The sequence below is a fragment of the Bos javanicus genome, chromosome 7 (genome assembly GCF_032452875.1).
Source record: "Bos javanicus breed banteng chromosome 7, ARS-OSU_banteng_1.0, whole genome shotgun sequence".
Classification (NCBI taxonomy): Eukaryota; Metazoa; Chordata; class Mammalia; order Artiodactyla; family Bovidae; genus Bos; species Bos javanicus.
Genome location: NC_083874.1, coordinates 72,560,886 through 72,582,423, shown reverse-complemented (window position 1 = coordinate 72,582,423; position 21,538 = coordinate 72,560,886). Strand labels below are relative to the sequence as shown.

At 38.9% G+C, this 21,538-nt stretch overlaps 1 protein-coding gene across 2 annotated transcripts in view; it reads left to right on the top strand.

Moving 5' to 3' along the window:
• Positions 1 to 15,170, top strand: part of GABRB2 (gamma-aminobutyric acid type A receptor subunit beta2) — a 288,802-nt gene extending 273,632 nt beyond the window's left edge. For both annotated transcript variants that reach the window (XM_061424253.1, XM_061424252.1), the window contains one exon: positions 9,251 to 15,170. In XM_061424253.1, coding sequence (XP_061280237.1) covers positions 9,251 to 9,598 — 348 coding nt within the window. In that variant the 3' untranslated portion in view covers positions 9,599 to 15,170. The remainder of the gene's footprint in view (positions 1 to 9,250) is intronic.
• Positions 15,171 to 21,538: the final 6,368 nt, after the last annotated feature.

Sequence of the window (21,538 nt, the reverse complement as noted above, 5' to 3'; positions counted from 1 at the left end):
GGTCCTTTGGAGAGAAGTGTCTTACTCTTCTCTTTCTGCTCCCAAGGTCTAACTCTGCTTCTAAAAGCTTCACTATCACCTGAAACAACAACTCAAAACCTCGCCATGCTCACTTGGTTTATCCCTTGTTCAGATGGATTATTTTGGTTTGTGACTGAGGCGGAATATTTCCACCTTACGACAACTAGAAAAAGTCAACCAAGTGACTGATCCATAAAGAAGAGATGCGTTAATGTGATTCCTTAACAAAGTATCAGGCTGCTAAGTAATCCTCAAGATGGGTACTCCCATGATCTACCCATGAGAATTTAAAAACCGAAAATCAAAACAACAGCTAAACTGCTCATATCTTAGTGCCACCAGTGATCATTTTATAAGTATTTTACCACACAGTGAAAATATTTAGTAGGAAAAACAAGGTTTGAGTCTACAAATTTGAATGATTGTTTTACCACTTAACTACCCATGAACTTCAGAATTTTGGTGGGAAAGATTTACAAAATGCTCCTAGTACAAACTTCTCATGGTATGGTTGTGAGATTTCAAACACAGTAGCATCATAGAAGGAAAAAAGACATTAAAGAGAATCTCAGTCCTTTTATTTTTCTACTAGCTTTTATTTAAAATGATCATCCTTCATGTGCACACTGCTATATTTAAAATGGGTAACCTAAAATGGATAACCAACAAAGACCTACAGTATAATACACTGAACTCTGCTCAGTGTTACCTGACAGCCTGGGTGGGAGGGAAGTTTGGGAGAGACTAGATACATGTATGTGTATGACTGAGTCCCTTTGCTGTTCACTTGAAACGATCAAAATATTGTTATTCATCTATACCTCAATACAAAATAAAAAGTTCAAAAACATTTTTTTAAAAAGATCATCCTTCTGAAACTACCTGGGATTTCAGCAGCGCTCTCGTATTATTTATATTCCAGTTTTAAGCTCCGTATCTGGTTACTGTTTCTCTTTTTGCTTCAATAGAGGAATTTGAAAAGTCAAAGATGTTGCCCTTCACTTGCCCTCTTGGAAGGAATCTCCATTTCATATTCTAGCTGGGTAAATTTGCTTTCACCTCTTAGAAGGCTGAGTGCAGGCTAGGTAGTTACAGAGTATTTTTCCTTTGGAAAGAGTGCTTTGGACATTCCCAGGTGGCTTAACAGTTCATTGCCTTAGCATTTAAAGTTACTCAGGTCACAGTGTCAATTCATGGAAGATAAAACAAGGCTTCCTACCCACACACTAGTCAAAGTAATTGAAAATACCAGAGTTAGGATCTTTTGAAATTTTTTTTTCCAAATTCTTACTCTTTTTTGAATGATATGAGTGGTGAACTAGAATCTAAAATAGCCCCATTGTGCTTCCCAAGATAAACATGTGATGCCGCTGGATCACTGAGGGTAGCATTATGCATGTCTGTATAAGACAGTAGGGCAAGGGCATCTCTCCAGAACATACAGCTATCACTGACAAAGGTCCGGGAAAGGAAGCAGCAACCCTGAAACCAGTCCTGAAATTAGCTTATTTTATAAAAAATAAGGTCCTCTCTATGTTGTTCAATGCAATATCTTTTAAGCAAAATGGAACTGTTAACTAAATGTGTTTCTTTTCTTTTTGGAAAAGATTTTGGAATGGGGAATGAGAAGAAGGAAAAGAAAACCTCCTAATCCAAGTGTTTAACATGACTTTGCCTTTGTTAGAACCATCCGTGCATGGGTCAGCCTGAAACAGAAGTGCATCTCTCTCTAACTAGTAGAACAGCTGAACGATCAATGTGAAAACTGCCCTTGTTCACAGGGGGTCATTCGGAGGAGAGTCCAGAATGCTGGTGCAAATAAATGAGTCTGTTTCCCAAAATCTCAGCATTTCATTCTTGATGGATGAGCACAATAATTCCAAGTAAAGCATAATTTCAAGAGCAGATTGCTGAATGGGGAACAGAAGAGGTTTTTTTGGGTTTTTTTGGGTTTTTTTTTTTTTGGTGTTGGACTACTTAATAGGGCCTCTCCCAAAACCCTTGTGTCAGGAATGGATACTTGTGAGTTAAAAGTTGACTCTAGAAAGCAAGTAGTATAGACCCTTAAAGCAAGACCTGCAGCAAGCTTCTTGCAAATGCAGCTTATCTATATAAAATGTCTATTTATTAGTCTCTCTCTCTCTCTCTCATCTGTTTTCTTTCATATATTTTTGGTTTCCTTTTCTCCATTGTTTTAATTACCATCAGCAGTATTCTCATGCCTGTTTAAATAGGTAAAAATTACAAGACAAAACAGATGACCAGTATTTTGCTGTGTTTTCCAGGGCAATAGAGATTGCTTCATGGCCTTTCTGATAAGTTAAAGAGGAACTATGTTTTGTTTATGTTGTAACCAAAAAAAGGGATGATTTAGTGGTTTCTCCCATGTCTCCACTGCTCAAGAGAAAGGCAATTAGGACAATCATTTGGGCAAAGCTGGAGAGGGTGGGGAAGAGATCCGTTTTTTAAAAGGATTAGCTAAATTCATGTGACAGTTGCTATTCCTTCCATTTTATGAAATCTCATTACCTAAGTACAAGCTGATACAGGTTCCAAAACTGAACTTATAATTGAAGAAAATTGTCAAGATAAGCAACTGTATAGTCTTGTCAGTAGGAACAGGAACATTGGAACAAACAGATTAAATGCCAAATGTACTACTTACACTGCAACTCTAGACAAATCACTAGTCCTAATTCTCAATCTCCTTATTTTTAAAATGAGACTGTTAATAATAACTCCCTTGTTACATTATTGTCAAGATCATTATAACCAAGCCAGTCTACTCTTGAATATATATCCAAAAAAAAAACATAAGTTCAAAAAGATACATGCCACCCCAGTGTCCATAGCAGCATTATTTTCAAGAGGCAATATATGGAAACAACCTTAGTGTCCATCAGCAGATGGATGGATAAAGAAGATGTGGCACATACACACAATTGAATGCTACTCAGCCATAAAAAAGAATGAAATTTTGCCATTTGCAGCAATGTGGATAGACTTGGAGGACATTATGCCAAGTGATATGTCAGACAGAGAAACACAAATACTGTATATCACTTATATGTGAAATCTTAAAAATAGAACTGGTGAATATAACAAAAAAAGAAGCAGACTCACAGATACAAAGAACAAACAAGTGGTTACCATTGGGAACGGGGGAGGAGGGACAATATACGGTAGGGGAGTGGAAAGTACAAAATACTGGATATAAGACAGGGCCAAGAATGTATTGTACAACACAAGGAATATAGCTAATGTATTAGGATAATGTAAATGGAAAGTAACCTTTCAAAATCATATAAAAAAAATTTTTTTTAAAGTTTACATAGTTCAGCTCAGCCGTGTCTGACTCTTTGCAACCCCGTGAACCACAGCACGCCAGGCCTCCTTGTCCATAACCAACTCCCGGAGGTTACCCAAACTCATGTCCATTGAGTCGGTGATGCCATCCAACCATCTCATCCTCTGTCGTCCCCTTCTCCTCCTGCCCCCAATCCCTCCCAGCATCAGGGTCTTTTCAAATGAGTCAGCTCTTCACATCAGGTGGCCAGAGTATTAGAGTTTCAGCTTCAACATCAGTCCTTCCAATGAACACCCAGGACTGATCTCCTTTAGAATGGACTGGTTGGATCTCCTTGCAGTCCAAGGGACTCTCAAGAGTCTTCTCCAACACCACCCTTCAAAAGCATCAATTCTTCGGTGCTCAGCTTTCTTTATAGTCCAACTTTCACATCCATACATGACCACTGGAAAAACCATAGCCTTGACTGACGGACCTTGTTGACAAAGTAATGTCTCTGCTTTTTAATACGCTATCTAGGTTAGTCATAATTTTCCTTCCAAGGAATAAGCGTCTTAATTTCATGGCTGCAGTCACCATCTGCAGTGATTTTGGAACCGAAAAAAAAGTCAGCCACTATTTCCACTGTTTCCCCATCTATTTCCCATAAAGTGATGGGACCAGATGCCATGATCTTCGTTTTCTGAATGTTGAGCTTTAAGCAAACTTTTTCACTCTCCACTTTCACTTTCATCAAGAGGCTCTTTAGCTCCTCTTCACTTTCTGCCATAAGGGTAGTGTCATCTGCAAATCTGAGATTATTGATATTTCTCCCAAATATCAATCTTTATTCCAGATTGTGCTTCTTCCAGCCCAGCGTTTCTCATGATGTACTCTGCATATGAGTTAAATAAGCAGGGTGACAATATACAGCCTTGATGTACTCCTTTTCCTATTTGGAACCAGTCTGTTGTTCCATGTCCAGTTCTAACTGTTGCTTCCTGACCTGCATACAGTTTCTCAAGAGGCAGGTCAGGTGGTCTGGTATTCCCATCTCTTTCAGAATTTTCCACAGTTTATTGTGATCCACACAGTCAAAGGCTTTGGCATAGTAAATAAAGCAGAAATACATATTTCTCTGGAACTCTTTTGCTTTTTCAATGATCCAGCGGATGTTGGCAATTTGACCTCTGCCTTTTCTAAAACCAGCTTGAACCTCTGGAAGTTCACGGTTCACATATTGCTGAAGCCTGGCTTGGAGAATTTTGAGCATTGCTTTACTAGCATATGAGATGAGTGTAATTGTGCAGTAGTTTGAGCATTCTTGGCATTGTCTTTCTTTGGGATTGGAATGAAAACTGATCTTTTCCAGTCCTGTGGCCACTGCTGAGTTTTCCAAATTTGCTGACATATTGAGTGTTGCACTTTCACAGCATCATCTTTCAGGATTTGAAATAGCTCAACTGAAATTCTATCACCTCCACTAGCTTTGTTCATAGTGATGCTCCCTGAGGCCCACTTGATTTCACATTCCAGGATGTCAGGCTCTAGGTGAGTGATCACACCATCGTGATTTCTGGGTCATGAAGATCTTTTTTGTACAGTTTTTCTGTGTATCCTTGCCATCTCCTCTTAATATCTTCTGCTTCTGTTAGATCCATTCCATTTCTGTCCTTTATTGAGCCCATCTTTGCATGAAATGTTCCCTTGGTATCTGTAATTTTCTTGAAGAGATCTCTAGTCTTTCCCATTCTGTTGTTTTCCTCTATTTCTTTGCATTGATTGCTTGGAAGGCTTTCTTATCTCTCTTTGCTATTCTTTGGAACTCTGCATTCAAATGGATATATCTTTCCTTTTCTCCTTTGCTTTTCGCTTCCCTTCTTTTCACAGCTATTTGTAAGGACTCCTCAGACAGCCATTTTGCTTTTTTGCAGTTTTTTTTTTTTTTTTCCCCCTTGGGGATGGTCTTGAAAGTTGTGTAAAGTTGTGTCACACAATGCCTGTCTGTAGTGAATAATGAACAGAAGTTTCATGTGTTCTCTAAGTGGTAAGGACTGTGGTTAGAACTTCAGCTGCTTCATTGTTTCCCAAGGTATCTCCTGCTGCTTTGTTTAGTCATATCCTTCGCTGCAGTCCAGCAGACTAGTAGTTTTCCAAATGTGAACCCCAGACCAGCATCACCTCATCACCTGGGAACTTGGTAGAAATGCAGATTATTGAGCCTCATCCCATATTTACTAATTGAGGAATTCTGGGAAGGGGTGCCAAGAGATGTGTGTTTTAACAAGACTTCCCAGGGAATTCTGAGGTTCATTAAAGTTTTGGAGCCCCTAAAATAGACTATACCAACCCACCAAACCACTACCTGAGCCATACTTCCCTGATTGATTTGGGAGATGCTGGAGGCAGCATGGAATATTATTGCATTGAGATAATCATCAACAGAAAAGAATTATTACACTATTTTATTACTTGTGAGTAGTAAGATTTTAATTAACTCACTTCATTTTTCTGAACTTCAGTTTCCTGCCCTGTTAAAATGGAAATACAGCATATTCTGCAATGATTCAGTAAGGAGGTCCCTCAAAAAGAACAAACAAACAAACAAAAAACATAATAAACCTCAATCAGCAGTCACCTTCCAAAAACAAGTATTTCAAAAAGAAAAAGGAAAGTTAATAGTTGTTCAATTTCACATGCATAATGTGAAATGAACATAATGTTTTATTTAAACAAGGTGCGTATCAAGTCGCTTCAGTCATGTCTAATTCTTTGCATCCCTATGGACTGTAGCCCACCAGGCTCTTCTGTCCATGGGATTCTCCAGGCAAGAATACTGGAGTGGATTGCCATGCCCTTCTCCAGGGGATCTTCCCAACCCAGGGATCAAACCTGCATCTCTGTCTCCTGCATTGGCAGGCCGGTTCTTTACCACTAGCACCACCCAGAGTAAATAAACTCTATAGATTACTAATGGAAGCTCAACATAATCAATTAAAAAGCCTTTCCCCCTTTACCATTTGAGTTACATATAAAAGCCTGTTGAAACACATATTAGAAGCCTTCACCTTTGACCTTTGCTGCTAACACAGTTCACATCCTTTAAAGGAAAACAGACAAGGGGGGAAAATAAATGTAGCCAGTTGACCAGCCAGCCACCAAACCCAGCAGCCCCTAGATGCTTTTGGTCCCAGCCGGAAGGATTGAAACCCAACACTCTTCTGCATACTGAAGATTGTATTACTGTAACAAATTTCCTTAATTTCAATTTGAGTTGTGAAACATCCTTATTACAGGTGTAACATCAATAATATCTTTCCTGCCCTATCTATATTATAGGGTTGTTCAGATACATAAAGATGAATCATATCTCAGTTACAATTTTTTGGGTCTTAAGTAATAGAAAACCCAACTCATGCTGTCTTATACGAAAAAGAGAAAGAGAGAGAGAGTGAGGTGTATTATCTGTTTAGCATAAGCAAATCAGGCATACGGGATACAGACACTCTCAGCAGGTCATGGATTCTCTGTGTCTCCCAGTGTTGGTTTGTTTTCAACTTAGGATCACCTCTTGCAGCGGGAGCATCTCAACAAATTCATTAGACTCAGGGCCACATACTTCTGGGTACAAACCCAGTGGAAATGTTTGAGAGTCTTTAGTGTGCCCACCTGAAGGCTCATGACATGCCATTGGTTCTGAAATGGGCGTGTGTCTGTCACTGAAACAAACTCTGTGTCAGGATTGCTCTGCTTGACTCCAGCCACATCAGAAGCACAGTAACTGAGAGAGGGGAAGTGGTGCTTCCTTAAATAGAATTATTGCTAGTGGGGCTGTTGAAGGTTCAAATCGCAGATGTTTATTGACAATGTTACAGTTAATAGGACTTTACATTAGTTCTAATCTTTAGTGATGTATTTAAATCAAGACACTTATCTCCATCCTCATTAAGGACATTTTGCAAGCCTCCAGGTACTGCCCCTCCCCCGCACTGAGAAGGTCTTCTTTTATGAGTGTAGAGAACTATAGGGGGAGGGGGCTGTTTCTGTTCTTAGCATGTCATAGTGAGAGAGACCTGAGTCCAGTTCCTGCTCTGTCACCTGTTCACTGGGTGAATTTGTGTTAATTTCTTAACCTCTCTGTGCCTTATTTTCTGAGCTTGAGATACATGCTGATCCCACTGGACTACTGGAAATGGAAAAGTCAATATGTAAATTACTTAGCCTTAGCTACTAGATAGGGGAGCCTGGTGGGCTACTGTCCATGAGGTCATCATGAAAGAGTCGGACAGGACTTAGGGACTAAACAACAATAAGCTACTAGGCACTGCTCACTAAATTCCCTTCTCATGCATAAAAATGGGACATCTGTCATATAAGTGGTCCCGGGTACCATGGGAAATGTTTCCATATCTCAGGTGCTTGAGCCTGCTGCTCTAGCAAGAGACCTCTATAAATAGAGGTGGAAGCCTTAGAGCAGGAAAGGGACTCAAGACGTATAGTCCCACGCAGTTCCCATCTTCACAATGGTGTTGTAGATTGAATCATCTTATTGATGATACAGGAACACATTGAGTTTTAAGTGTCATAAAATGAATTTCATTCAATCAGCGTTTATTTCTTGAGTTCTCACCACAATTTTCTTTCCTTGTTTTTTTCTTTTTTTCTTTTTGTATCATATTTATATGAAAAGATGGATGTTAGCTTAACCTATTGTGGTAGTAATTTCATAATATATATAAATTGAACTATCATGCTGTGCACCTTAAAATTTTACAATGATATGTATCAATTATTTCTCAATAAAACTGGAAACAAAATAAAATATACAAAAATTGATTATAAAAAATATTGGCAGTAGATATATTTTAAGTCTTTACTAAAATAAATATACTGTATTATTAATAATAGCTTGTTGTGGTTAGGTTTTATTATCTATGTAGCAATGGAGGCCTCTTAAAAATATGATACACAAATTTTCCCATTTCAACAGAACAAAAAGCATTACATAATCATCTAGTTTTGGAGAATCATGATCTCAGTATTCATCCTTTACTTTTAGACTTGCTAAGAAGAAATAATCCAAGAGAAAAAAGAATCACCCTGTCAGCACAGCCACCTTAATTCTACTCCCTGGGCCCAGAATTCAGCTCAGTACAGAGAATTCGTGTCTAACTCTTAATTCCTGTCCGCTTCTCTTCCCTGGCAAGTCACCCCACTCACCCTTTGACCACCCACACCACCCGTAGTCTGTTCAACTATTATTTTCAAGTTCCTCGTTGTTTTGAATTCTCTTGCATTTTGGCAAGTCATGTGTTTCCTGCATTTTTGTTGTTCAAAATTCTTCCTTACACCTATTTATATTGACACTGAAAATTTAAGGTGACACCTTGTAACTGTGTGGGCGTTAAGAAGCATCAGTTAAATGAAGTTACATAAAAATGTTTCTGGCATATATATCAAGTGCTTTATATGTGTTACCTACTACTTTTAGTTCTGGTTTTATCATGAATTCATCTGGAATTAGGCTTCTATTGTGAGCACAATTTAGTAATTCATCCCCTAATACTATTTCAGCCCTAGTTCAGTTTAGATTTTTTAGGTATTTTTAATCAAGACTGTAAATTATTTAAAGGGGGAGGTCATGCTTTCCATTTCTCTGCATGCTCTATGTGGAAATCATGAAAATGGTTCTAGCAACAATCTATTATACCATTACATCATTACAGCCATCCTCTTGGAGGGGATTATTATACCATTTAGTAGATGAAGAAACTGAAACTCAGTTTATAGTGGCAGAACCACAGTTCAAATTGAGAGCATGTGGACACAAAGCCAGTTCTCTTAATCACGAATATCCAAACTACAAATCATAGCACCTTGTGTAAAACTCACCAGTAAAGGCTTTCTGTTTTGAAAGTCTCGTTTGTTTCTTCCCCCTTGCAGATGGACCCCCATGAGAACATCTTACTGAGCACTCTTGAGATAAAAAATGAAATGGCCACCTCCGAGGCTGTGATGGGACTTGGAGACCCAAGGAGCACAATGCTGGCCTATGATGCCTCCAGCATCCAGTATCGGAAAGCCGGGTTGCCCAGGCATAGTTTTGGCCGAAATGCCCTGGAACGGCACGTGGCACAGAAGAAAAGCCGCCTGCGGAGACGCGCTTCCCAGCTGAAAATCACCATTCCCGACTTGACTGATGTGAATGCCATAGATCGGTGGTCCCGCATATTCTTCCCAGTGGTTTTCTCCTTCTTCAACATCGTCTACTGGCTTTATTATGTGAACTAAAACATTGCTTCCCATGGGAAGCAAGGACTAGATTCCTCCTCAAACCAGATGTACAGCCTGACATAGAACTTGGAAAACACATCAATCCAGGACAAAAGTGATGCTAAAATACCTTAGTTGCTGGCCTATCCTGTGGTCCAATTCATACCATTTGGGTTGCTTCTGCTAAGTCATGAAAATGCTAAGGTCCTCGGGGTTTTCCAGTTAAAATGCAAGTGATTTGTACACATGCTGGCAAGACTGAATCTGTGTTCCACCTTATCTGCTTAGTACACAGCCTATACGGAGGGGAATAATTTAGATGGTATTCCAGAAGGCTCAGCAGTGTCATCAGTCATCTTGCTGAGATGTGGTCATATCCAGATACTCCCCATTTTCATTCCTAAGGTTGTCATGCGATCTTCCATGCCATGCAAACATCCTTACTGAAGACAATATCTGCCTGTCTTATTGAGGTGATGATGGTGCCATAGGAAGTTAATTCCCACCGGATTCTAGAAGGTTCTTATGTAGTTCAAACAAGATAGGGAGAGTCAAGACAGAGACTCAGGAAACCAATTTGGCCAGGCCATGTTTGCTTGAGCTTGGGAATCAACGCTGACGTCTTCCATTTTGATGTTTAGAGACGGGGAGACTTCTAAACATTATCATGCCTGGTGGCCAAAAGAAATTTTTCTATAATGCTATTTCTGAGGCAGTTAAAAATAAGAGTTAATATCCCAGAACGGAGTGGAAAATTCAGAGACAACGGTTGTAACAAAATTAAAGCACGCAAGCAGCATGACCCTTCGCCCGTTACAAGCATGTGGTCCACACATTCTGTGTTCAGTGGCAGAAGGTAGAGTGAAAGAGATTTCTTTCCCTCCATACTCACAAGCTTTTGACAGCATACCTGAAGAAGTTTTTATAGTGTACCTGATCAAAAGACAACCCCTAAACAGAAATGTCAGCAGAATTAGAAGCATCTTAGGTTACACTGGGAGTGATCCCAATATATGAATATAAAGCACAGACAGAGCTAGCAGACAAGATGCTTTTCTCTGACTCTACAACATTTTCCTGCAGTTTACTTCTGAATTTAATAGGGTATTTCAAAAGAAGGATTTGTTCATTTCTTTAGTGGGCTTAATGGTCTTTTCCAACTTTTCTTGTTTCTGAAATTCTGATTATATTCTTAAGAGACAGACAGAGTAAGTCTTTGGAGAGATTTTAAGAGAACTGTATTTCTTTATGTACAATGAAGTTCACCTTTGTCTTTCATGGCAAACAATACTCAAGAGATTATGTGCACAAATAGGTTTAGTTGTTGATTTGGAGAGTTTGATTTTTTTAGGGTGCTTTCGTTGTATATGTTGCAGTCTGCCTAATCAAATAGGAAGTCATGGAAAACAAGAACAACAAAGCCATAGTACATGGTGAATGTTATGAGCCTCAGTTGATACTGCAGAAAAATATATAGCTGATAATCAGGCAGGCATGATATATTACTTTTATTCAATTTTTAAATTATGTCATTGTGCTTCTTTCTATACTAATTGGATATATGCATTCATATGTTGGACAAAGAGAAAAGAATAAGCTCAGATATTTTATTTCTATCAATGTGAAGTTCATATTTTGCCTTTCTCAGAAGAAATAGTGAATTCCTCATTTTTCCTTAAAGTTAGATTTGATTGAAACTTTTCTTAGAGGATGACTTTGCTATTTCTATTTAAAAAAACAGCATTTCTTTTTAGAGTAACATCCCTAATTGTGCGTAGCAGCTAAGGCCAGTATCCGCCTGTGGATAAATGTATGTTTTCTTTCCCTGATGATTCAGCAGCTTAGAATATGATGGAGTCCTGCTGCCCTTCTATTCTTCACTGTCAGAGGGAAAAAAAAAAAAAGTTTAGCATCCTTCTGAAGTTGTCCCCCAGATAGGATGGTTTTTTGTTTTGTTTTTTTTTTCCACCAGCATAGGGAGCTCTGGCCCTTATATTTTTGTTTATACACCTGAACACCTCTGAGTATGATCTTTGGGCAGAATCCAACCGATGCGTTGCCCATGGGCTCAGAGCAGAGATTCCTCGAGTTTCTCCAGGGACATACTTTCCCCTGGGCAGTCATTTTGAGACATCACACTAATAAAAGTGCCTGCCCCTTGTCACTAGGGGTTAAAGTTTGAGTAGCATATATCAAGAAGGAGCATATTGATAACTCAGGTTCACAACTCCAAAATGCCATTCTGGAAAGGTTTTTCTAGAGACAACTCGGAGCTCCAGCCTAGAAGTGGTTCTTATCCGCAATTACCGTAAAAGCCATAAAAATCCTTGATATTGTTATATGGTTCCAACAAAATTTTGATGTCCAGGAAAGTCAACAGAGAAATCTAGATCAAAGTGGACAGAAGAAGCAACTTAGCTGCATGAGCTTCAAAAGCATATGACCAGGGATTCATTTCTGACCGCAGTGTTAGGAAAAATCTTGAGGAAAGGAAAAAGATGGGACAGTGGAATAGAAACCCTAGAGTAAAATCCATTGATTGGCATTTAGTAACCATATAGGTAGAAAAACCTGACTCATCCCACCCAGAGATAACAGTAGATATAGAATTTATTCTTAAACAATTGTTTGTTTTGTAGTTGAACTGAATTTTAGTTACCAGATTGGGGAAGGGGAAGGGAGGGGAGCTAGATCTTTAAGTCTTCAAAAGAGACCAGTCAGCTTGGCATCCAGGACCACAAAAGTATGTTTTAGCAATTCTTATATAGGATTACTATCAGCTTATACATATATGTATAGTTTTTCTTTTGTTTATGAAGTAGCCAGATAGCCAGCAATTAAGGTGTTTTTCATCTCTGTGAAATTCATAGGTAAATTCTGACTCTAAAAGGCACACTCTCAATGAAATCTTTGATCTCAATCTGTATATATATATACTGTACATGACTGCTAGTAGGTATGAAATGCATTTTCAGAATTGAAAACTCATGCAACATAATCATGTGTTTGCATAAGGAATGTTACAATTCTTTCTACTGCAATTTAATAACAGGGAAAAAGACGTAAGCAGTGCCATCTAGACCTTTCCTCATTTCTTCAAAAGCAGTGCTAAGTGAAAAATAGTAATAATAAAAAATGGTTTAGGAACCAAAAGACTTTACATTCTAGTATTAGGAACACAAAAAAAATCTGTCAGCTTACAAAAGCACAACGCATAGAGAAAGTTCAGTGGGGATGCATAATGGAGAAATGAATCACGTTTGTTTTAAGCAAGACCTGCATTAAATTGTCTACTAAGACAATTTCCATTTTCTATAGGTAACTGTGTTCCAATTTTATGATTGAATTCATACAAAAACAGCCAACAAACAGGTCTTACCACATATTTACATGTATATATGTGTATATATAGATCCATATAAACATACATACATATATATGCATTCATATGTTGGAAAACAAAAGGAATAAGCTAATATGTTTTATTTCCTTCATTAAACCAATGTATGAATATTTTTAATTCGGCAGCCGACAAATCAACATATTGAAACAAGTAATACAGGGTACTGAGCATTTCTCTATCAGCGAATCAATGCCTACAGTTCTTATGAACCACTGCACAGTTTGACACTCTAATAGTACTGTACCTCAGAACATGGAAATCAACTAGTTCTCACATTGCTTGTCTACTTATTCTCTTTTTCAAGGAAACAACTAGCATTGTTCAATGGTGATTTAAAAGCAAAAATGTCTTAAGAAAACAGAAAATGATAAAAAAATATATATATATATATATTCCTCCCAAGAGGAGGAAAAAAAATAACTAAACCCCACCATGTTGGTTAGGGCAGATACTCTCAACTGTAGCAATCATGCCATTTTGCTAAATGTACAGAGTCCATGTAATGTGAGCAACCATAACTTTCACTGAGCGTGTGTAAATATTAAAACAGATTTCTTAAATATTTTTAACTTCTAATTTGTATTTTATGGTAAGGCAATGTGCAAATTCTGTTTATGGCTTAAGTTGCTGTGTTATTATGTAAATAATTAAACATGCTGTAAATGAATAGTCAATAGATACAAATCATTGTTTAGTTTTTTTTCTTTTTTAGTTTTTATTTAATTTTTACTAAGTAAAAATAGTTACTGCAGCCCCAGCAGAGAAATTAAAACACTCTTTTGCATAAATGCTTTGGGATCCCAGACAGAAGGGTTTTAATTCGCTCTCTCTCTCACACACACACACACACACACTTTTTCTTGCCACTCCCACTCATACCCCATCTATGGGAAACACTGTAGTGTTTATAACAACCAAGAGATAGCCTTAGAAATGGCAACTTAGAAATGGGAAAAGCAGAAATGATCATTGATTACTTGATAGATCTTTTTATACATAAGAGTTTAAGAAACCAAAGTTCATAACTTAAATCTCAATTTTCAAAGACTAAAAGTTTATATTGATGGCACTACAGGAAAAACAAATGCTTATTATATACCTGCTCCAGATATATGTTACACAATAGCACATAGAGAAGACTTTTTTTTTAATAATAGCATTTGTCGTTAGATAGCATTTTTCCTTTTAACCAAAGACTCCATAATTATTTTAAAAAAAGAAAGAAAAATGGAAAAGTGAGGGAAAATAGGAGAAAAAAAGACACTGCTTCACACCAAAGGTTTAAAAAATATTTTCCAAATATACCAGGGACATTGTAAAAAAAGTAGTAAGGACCCAACAGAATGCTAATTAAGATACTGCCCTAAGGAAATAATTTAAGGGAAAAAAATATTAAACATCTATTAGTAATTTGAAAGTTGAAGTAAAACATTTCTGTAGATATATAGATGTGTGCAAAATGCTAATATCAGATTTTAATTTGCTTTGAGAATTTGTTTTGTGATAAAGTTAAATGTGATCCAAAATGAACAAAAACAAAAACTTGTGTTTTTTTTAACTTGAAAGCCAAATCTCTCTCTCTTGTCACGTGTCATTATTCTGATGCCCATATCTGTGTCCTGGCACCATCTGAAGCAAGTTGACAGTTCCATCAGCTTGTATCTTTCTCTTTTTATTTCAATAATTTCTGTTCAATGGTCATTTTAAGTGTATTAATTCAAAGTGTTGAAAATAATTTAAATTCCATGACATTTTAAAGTTTTTATTTGCATGGGTGTTTAAATAGTTCCATTTTAAATATTGTCCCTGCACAGTTCTGAATTGTCCTTTTCTAACAAGTGATATTCTAGTTTCTTCACAATGTAGTGATTTTCAGCCTTACTAATTACCTTGTAGCCTTTCTTAATATGCACATAATGCACATTTTCCAATGGCTAGAAAATGCAAAATACAAGTGGATATCATTGCATCTATTTTCATGTCTTTCTAAAAACAGGACTACTACAATCTCTGGGATACATGAGATAGTAACAAATGAGGATTATAAATGAGTAGCACATAAGAATTATTTTCTTGAATTTAAACTTATTACAGCCAGTTTCAGCATGTAAATATATAATAATGTTGACTAGTGTGTAATTCTTGAACTAAGAAGTATAAATAAAACTTAAAAAGATGTGTGTATAAGTGGTCTCATTGAGTTCAGAAATTTTTTGAACTATCAATATGAGTTCTATTGTAGAAGTATAGCTTTTGCAAAAAGCAGTGAAAAATTTGGACACTTGGGATTGGCTGTAGGGCAGTCTTGAGTTTGCACTATAACTTGTCACAATCATATTACATGTGTGATTGTACAGCTATTTAATCCATCTTACTCTCAGTGTTCTTATCTGAAGTGAAGATTTAATTGTACCTCCTTCACAGAGCTATTTTATAGTTGAAATGAAAATCCATAAGAAGTCTTTTATAAAATTATGAAATATTATGACATTTCCCATGCAGAGTATTTCTCTAAACCATGAGATCCACCTCCCAGAATAATACCAGTTTAGTGAGAACAATTTTCAGGGATATCATGAGACACAATCAATCCACCAGTCTTGATTTCCTAAAGCGGATAGCCCCAAACACATTCGTATCTTTTCAAGTCTCTGTATAAAAACATTAGCCAAATATGCAGCCTTCTCCTATATTACCCTCTACAGCATCATCCCTCTACATGAACTAGAACAAGGAGTGGTCGTGGGATGACAACTTCCAGACAAGCCCCAGATGACTAGGTTTCTTTGGCAGGTCTTCTAACCAATGTCTTCATTTGTGCCTGCCCTGATCTTTTTCTTTCAGGTAGCCAGCTAGATTATTACTATTTATCTACATATTTATCTTTCCATTTCAGAGATTTGTATTGGATAGAATGGAAACACTGCTGGAAGAGACTCAGAGATGATGCTTAGCACCCCACAAATACTGAGGAACATGAGTGTCTTTCAGGGTAAGGAGAAAGGGAGGGATGCCTTCTTTGAGTCTGGGCAGGAGAAAAGCAGCATGTTTCATGGACACAGAGACCTGCACACGTTCAGCGGTGGTGACCTGGGGAAATGGCAGACCTCAGGGCAGATGGCACAGTGAGGCTTAGAAGGCCAGCCCCTGGCGCTGCCCCAGGCGGGCCTCTAGAGTGGCAAAGTCTTTGACCAGTGAAAGAATCAAACAGGCTGCAACATGGTGGAAGAAAAGAAATGTGGATTTTCCTCTACAGCTTCATCTAAGAAATTAGGCTCATCACTACAATCTCATCTGGGACCTAGTGGGTCCTTGGTCGCTCCACATCGGAAAGTACTATGAAATATAGTACGATGAATTTGATATTGGAGCAGTAATATATTGTTTCTAGTAGTAGATGTCCAAAGACGGGTGGGGAATAATTGAAAGTTCTGAAAGTTAAAGGGCTAATGAAATGCAAATTTTAGGTAAAGGATTGATACATCTTATATCTTATGCTATATCTTATATCTTATGGTGTATCATATCTTACAGTATATCTTATGTCTTGGAAACTCAAATGTGTACACAAGCCTTAATGGAATTGTAGGCAAATAATATAGGCCTGGTGTAATACCACAGAGAGCAGTGGGGACCATGGGTAACTGATGAGGAACAAGCTCTATCTGAAGAGGCAGTCACTATTGAACCCCATCTGGAAGTCATCTTGAAGAACTGCAAGCCCAATAATGCCAGATTAATCTGAGAATGGAAGAAACTCCCACAGCACTGAACCTTGTACTTGATGGGCAAGTACATTGGCACCCCACTCCAGTACTGTTGCCTGGAAAATCCCATGGATGGGGGAGCCTGGTAGGCTGCAGTCCATGGGGTCGCAAAGAGTCAGACACGACTAAGTGAACTCACTTTCACTTTTCACTTTCCTGCATTGGAGAAGGAAATGGCAACCCACCCCAGTGTTCTTGCCTGGAGAATCCCAGGGACGGGGGAGCCTGGTGGGCTGCCATCTCTGGGGTCGCACAGAGTCGGACACGACTGAAGTGACTTAGCAGCACAGTACAGCCAGAGAGACACACAAGCTTCCATCTTTCTTGGAACAAAATCTCCATGCTGATGTTCTGTAGCCGTTGAGGAAGGAACATATGACAGGCTCCATGAGAGTGTGTAGATTGAACAGCTTCTGTGCATTAGAATACTAACAAGATCAATTTGCTTCCCTTTCCTGGAGCGCAAAAGAAAATGAAGTGTTAGTCACTCAATCATGCCCAGCTCTTTGTGACCCCATGGACTGTTCATGGGATTCTCCAGGCAAGAATATTTGGGTGGGTTGTCATTCCCTTCTCCAGGGGATCTTCCAGACCCAGAGATCAAACCAGGGTCTTGCTGCCTTGTAAGCAGATTCTTTACTATCTGAGCCACCAGGGAAGCACATGTAAGAAAGTAAGGTACTTTTGTATTCTCCCAGAACAAAAAATAGAGAAACTTCTATTAGTAGAAACAGGTTCAGAAAGCTCAGCAGAAGCTTTCACAGCATGAACAGTCTGGTTGGCTTTTAGATCACTCACTCAGCGGGCCTTTGATTCTCTCCTACCTGTGGAGCAGAAGCCCCTCACCCTCCCCTAACACCTCCTGAACCCGCTCAGCAAGTAAGTGGACCTGACTGAGAATAAGGCAAAGCTGCTCGACAAAGATTTGAGAGAGGAACAGATAATGGTGAAGGGGCAAGGAACTGCTGGGAAAACAACAGAGGGAGAAAAGTGAAGGAAGGGTAAGGCTCTGGGCACTTTGTCACTGACAGGGTAGAGGTGGGGTGGTCATGAGCTCTAAGATTCTCTACTACGTCAGCTCCAGGGATGAAGCACAGCACAAATTCAATGGGTTGTGGAAGTGACCCAAACATTTCCACCTCCCCTAGGACCCTGCGTAGACTGGGATTTAGTGAGTAAACCTGAAAGTGAAAAACTAATTTAAAAATTATCCAGAAATATTGGAGGTGAAGCAGCAATGATAGGAGAAAGAAATTATAAATGAAATTTCATCCTAATCAGAGTAACAAAATGTATATAGCTGAGAAACAAAACAGTTTGAAAATCACTAATCCATGGTAATTCCCATACTGTGCAAGGAAAATCATTAATCCATGATTCCCATACTGTGCAGGGAAACCTGACCCCGCCGTTTGTGTCCTGGGCAAGGAGAGAAAGAGGAAGAAGGGGAAGAGGACAAGATGAAATAAAGAGAGGAAGGGAAAAAGAACTTGAGAAATGTTTTCAGGACCTGACACATGCTCCCCTCCTCGAAATCCATATGAATTTAATTCTCTGAACAACTGTGTGAGGTGTGAACTACCACCACATCTATGTTGCAGAGGACATAAAATGGCAAAGATGGGTATTGCGTCCCAGAGCTGGTCAGCCCCAAATCCCATGCCCTTAATGCCTTTTTTCTGCTGCTACCCTGTATATTCCCAGCCGCAATTTAGCTTTTGGATATACAGCATCTTTGAGAGTAAAGTTAGAAACAAGGCCAACATCTTTAGGGGATTAAAAAGAGAGAAGTGTTTACTCCTGAGTTTCCATTTTATGTTTATAGTTTTACATTTCTAAAATGTTATTCTAAAAACAGAATGCCAATTTCTAGACATTTTGATGTTTCCCTTAATTTATTTGGGTGAAAGCAGAGAGTTGTTGAAATAAATCAAACAAGTAACTTAAACACATCTCTCAAAGGATTTTGAAAATCTACTCTTTCTCTTGTTCTCTAAACACCATTCCTTTTTCTCTGTCTTCCTTTTCTAAAATTATAAATTACAAAAGCAATACTTTATAATGTGGAAACTTTTGGTGTTGTTATTTAAATCTCAGCAGTAAAAGTTGTACCTTTCACTGTAGCTAAGACAATACAGAGAGAAGAAGCCCATCTCTCTTGTCAGCTGGTTAGCTGGACATGAGGAAGCCTGGCCAGTAGCCTGAAGTTTCCCAAGAGATTGAAGGAGGTTCTGAATGTGCAAGTGTGCAGGTTAATAAATGCTCCTGAACTTACGTGAGATCCATGCCAGGGAAGTATCAGGGTTCTTCAAACAATGATACAGGTGTAGGCAAGGGGAGAATTCATGTTTCTCATTCTCTGACTGGACCGAGTCTGACCAAAAAATGGAAGGATTTTTTTTTTCGCATTTATTTTTATTGGAGTATAATTGCTTTATAATGGTATGTTAGTTTCTGCTGTACAACAAAATGAATCAGCAATATGTGTACATATATCCCTTCCTGTTGAACCTCCCTCCCACACCTTCCATCCCACCTTTCTAGGTCATCAGAGAAAAACAAATACCATATATTAATGCGTGTATATAGAGTGATTCTTTTTATGCATAGTTTTCTCTCCATGCTTCAGAACACCCTTGTATGGATCAAAGATCCATTTGAGGTTGGCAGCATTTCAGAAGTGGCTTGCCAACTCTTTATTTATTCATTCTTACTTCTCATTCTACTTGCCAGGAATTCATTTGAACATTTCAAGAATCCCTCTGGATAAGATAAAACTATGGATGCATACAAAGGACAATAAAATTAATAAATAAAAACTTTTAAATGTTTAAGAATCTTTATCTCAAAGTAAAATGCAGGGGGGATCTTGCCAGTTTGAAGAGAGCTTTCCCTGGCCCAGCTTTGGCAGATAATATGGACGCTGGCTCCTGGCTCTGGCTCTCATGCCAGGAGCAGGCTTGGAGCACTCAGGATGGCTTCTCTGAGATAGTGTGGAGTGTGCAGGGAAAATCAAGTGCTCAGGGAGCTTTCTACACAGCATATGCAGAGCCTGGTGAATCCTCTTGCCTCCAGTCTCCCCTTCTCAGCTATGTTAGTCAGGGGTTTCCAGAGAGACAGAGCCAAAGAATGTCTGTATAGAGAACAAGAAATTTGTTTTAAGGATTTGCTCGTGTGATTATGGAGGCTGGTACATCCAAAGTTTGCAGGGTAGACCAGCAGGCTGGAGACTCAGGGAGGAGCTGAAGTTGCAATTCAAATAGAAAGGCCTTCAGGCTAGAGATTGGGAAGAACTGATACTGTAGTTCAAGTCCACAGGCCATCTGTTGGCAGAATTTCTTCTTACTCAAGGATGTCAATCTTTTATTTATATTCAGACCTGAAACTAATTGGATGAGACTCATTTACTTAGGGCAATCTGCTTTACTCCAAGTCAGTGGTTTCAAGCGGTTTTAAAGCTCATCCAAAATTCACCCTCTCAGAAACATCCAAAATAATGCTTGATTATATATCTGAGTATTATAGCCCAGCCAAGGTGACACATAAAATTAGCCATCATAATATCCTCTGCCCTATAACTCCACCAAGGTCAAGTTTTTTTGTTTGTTTGTTTTCAGTAAAGAAGGAAATCTTTAATAACAAAGATCAAAATACAAAAATAATTACTATAAAAATTAAAATAATAGCATAGGGGCTCACTTTACCAGATATCAAGACATACTACCCCCCTAAACTCCAGGCATTTTCTTGACATTAATATAATGTAATTGAGTGTCTGATGGACATCTCCAACTCCGAATGTTCAAAGCTCATTTTTCTTCCAAAGTTGGAAGACTCCTTCCATTGCCCCACCTCCACCTTGGGTTCCTCCCTCTTCCACACATAATCTTTGTGGTCTGCCAGGGCTCACAGTCCTGGAGACACCAGAGTGGACACCTGATCAATACCTGAACAGTTATTCTATTTATCCCTCCCGTCCACAGTGATTCATGAGAGACAAATGAGTGACCACGTCAGTCCAATCAATGCTTTGCCATCATGGACTTCTGTGTGTAGCAGGTAGGATATCCTCTTTATTTCAGCAAGATTTGAGGACGGGATAGGACGCAAGTGTGGCAACTTCTAGCAGCCATCCTTCCAGGACAAGGAGTCTGCCTGTGAATTAAGCCAACACAAGTGAAGACAAGAAATGGGAAGATTGAGATAATGTCTAGATGGCATCATTATGTCACGCAGAGACACCTGTGCCTCCACTTTCTAGAATCAGAAAGCCCCATGCTAGTTTGACTTGGGTTTTGACCACTTACATGCTGAAGATCACCAAGATAAAGGAATTCTTTTGAACTGTGGTATTGGAGAAGACTCTTGAGAGTCCCTTGGACTGCAAGGAGACCCAACCAGTCCATTCTGAAGGAGATCAGCCCTGGGATTTCTTTGGAGGGAATGATGCTGAAGCTGAAACTCCAGTACTTTGGCTACCTCATGCAAAGAGTTGACTCACTGGAAAAGACTGATGCTGGGAGGGATTGGGGGCAGGAGGAGAAGGGGACGACAGAGGATGAGACGGCTGGATGGCATCATTGACTCTATGGACGTGAGTCTGAGTGAACTCCAGGAGTTGGTGATGGACAGGGAGGCCTGGCGTGCTGCGATTCATGGTGTTGCAAAGAGTCGGACACAACTGAGTGACTGATCTGATCTGGTGGGTCAGATGGTAAAGAATCCACCTGCAATGCAAGAGACCTGGGTTTGATCCCTGGGTTGGGAAGATCCCATGGAGGAGGGCAT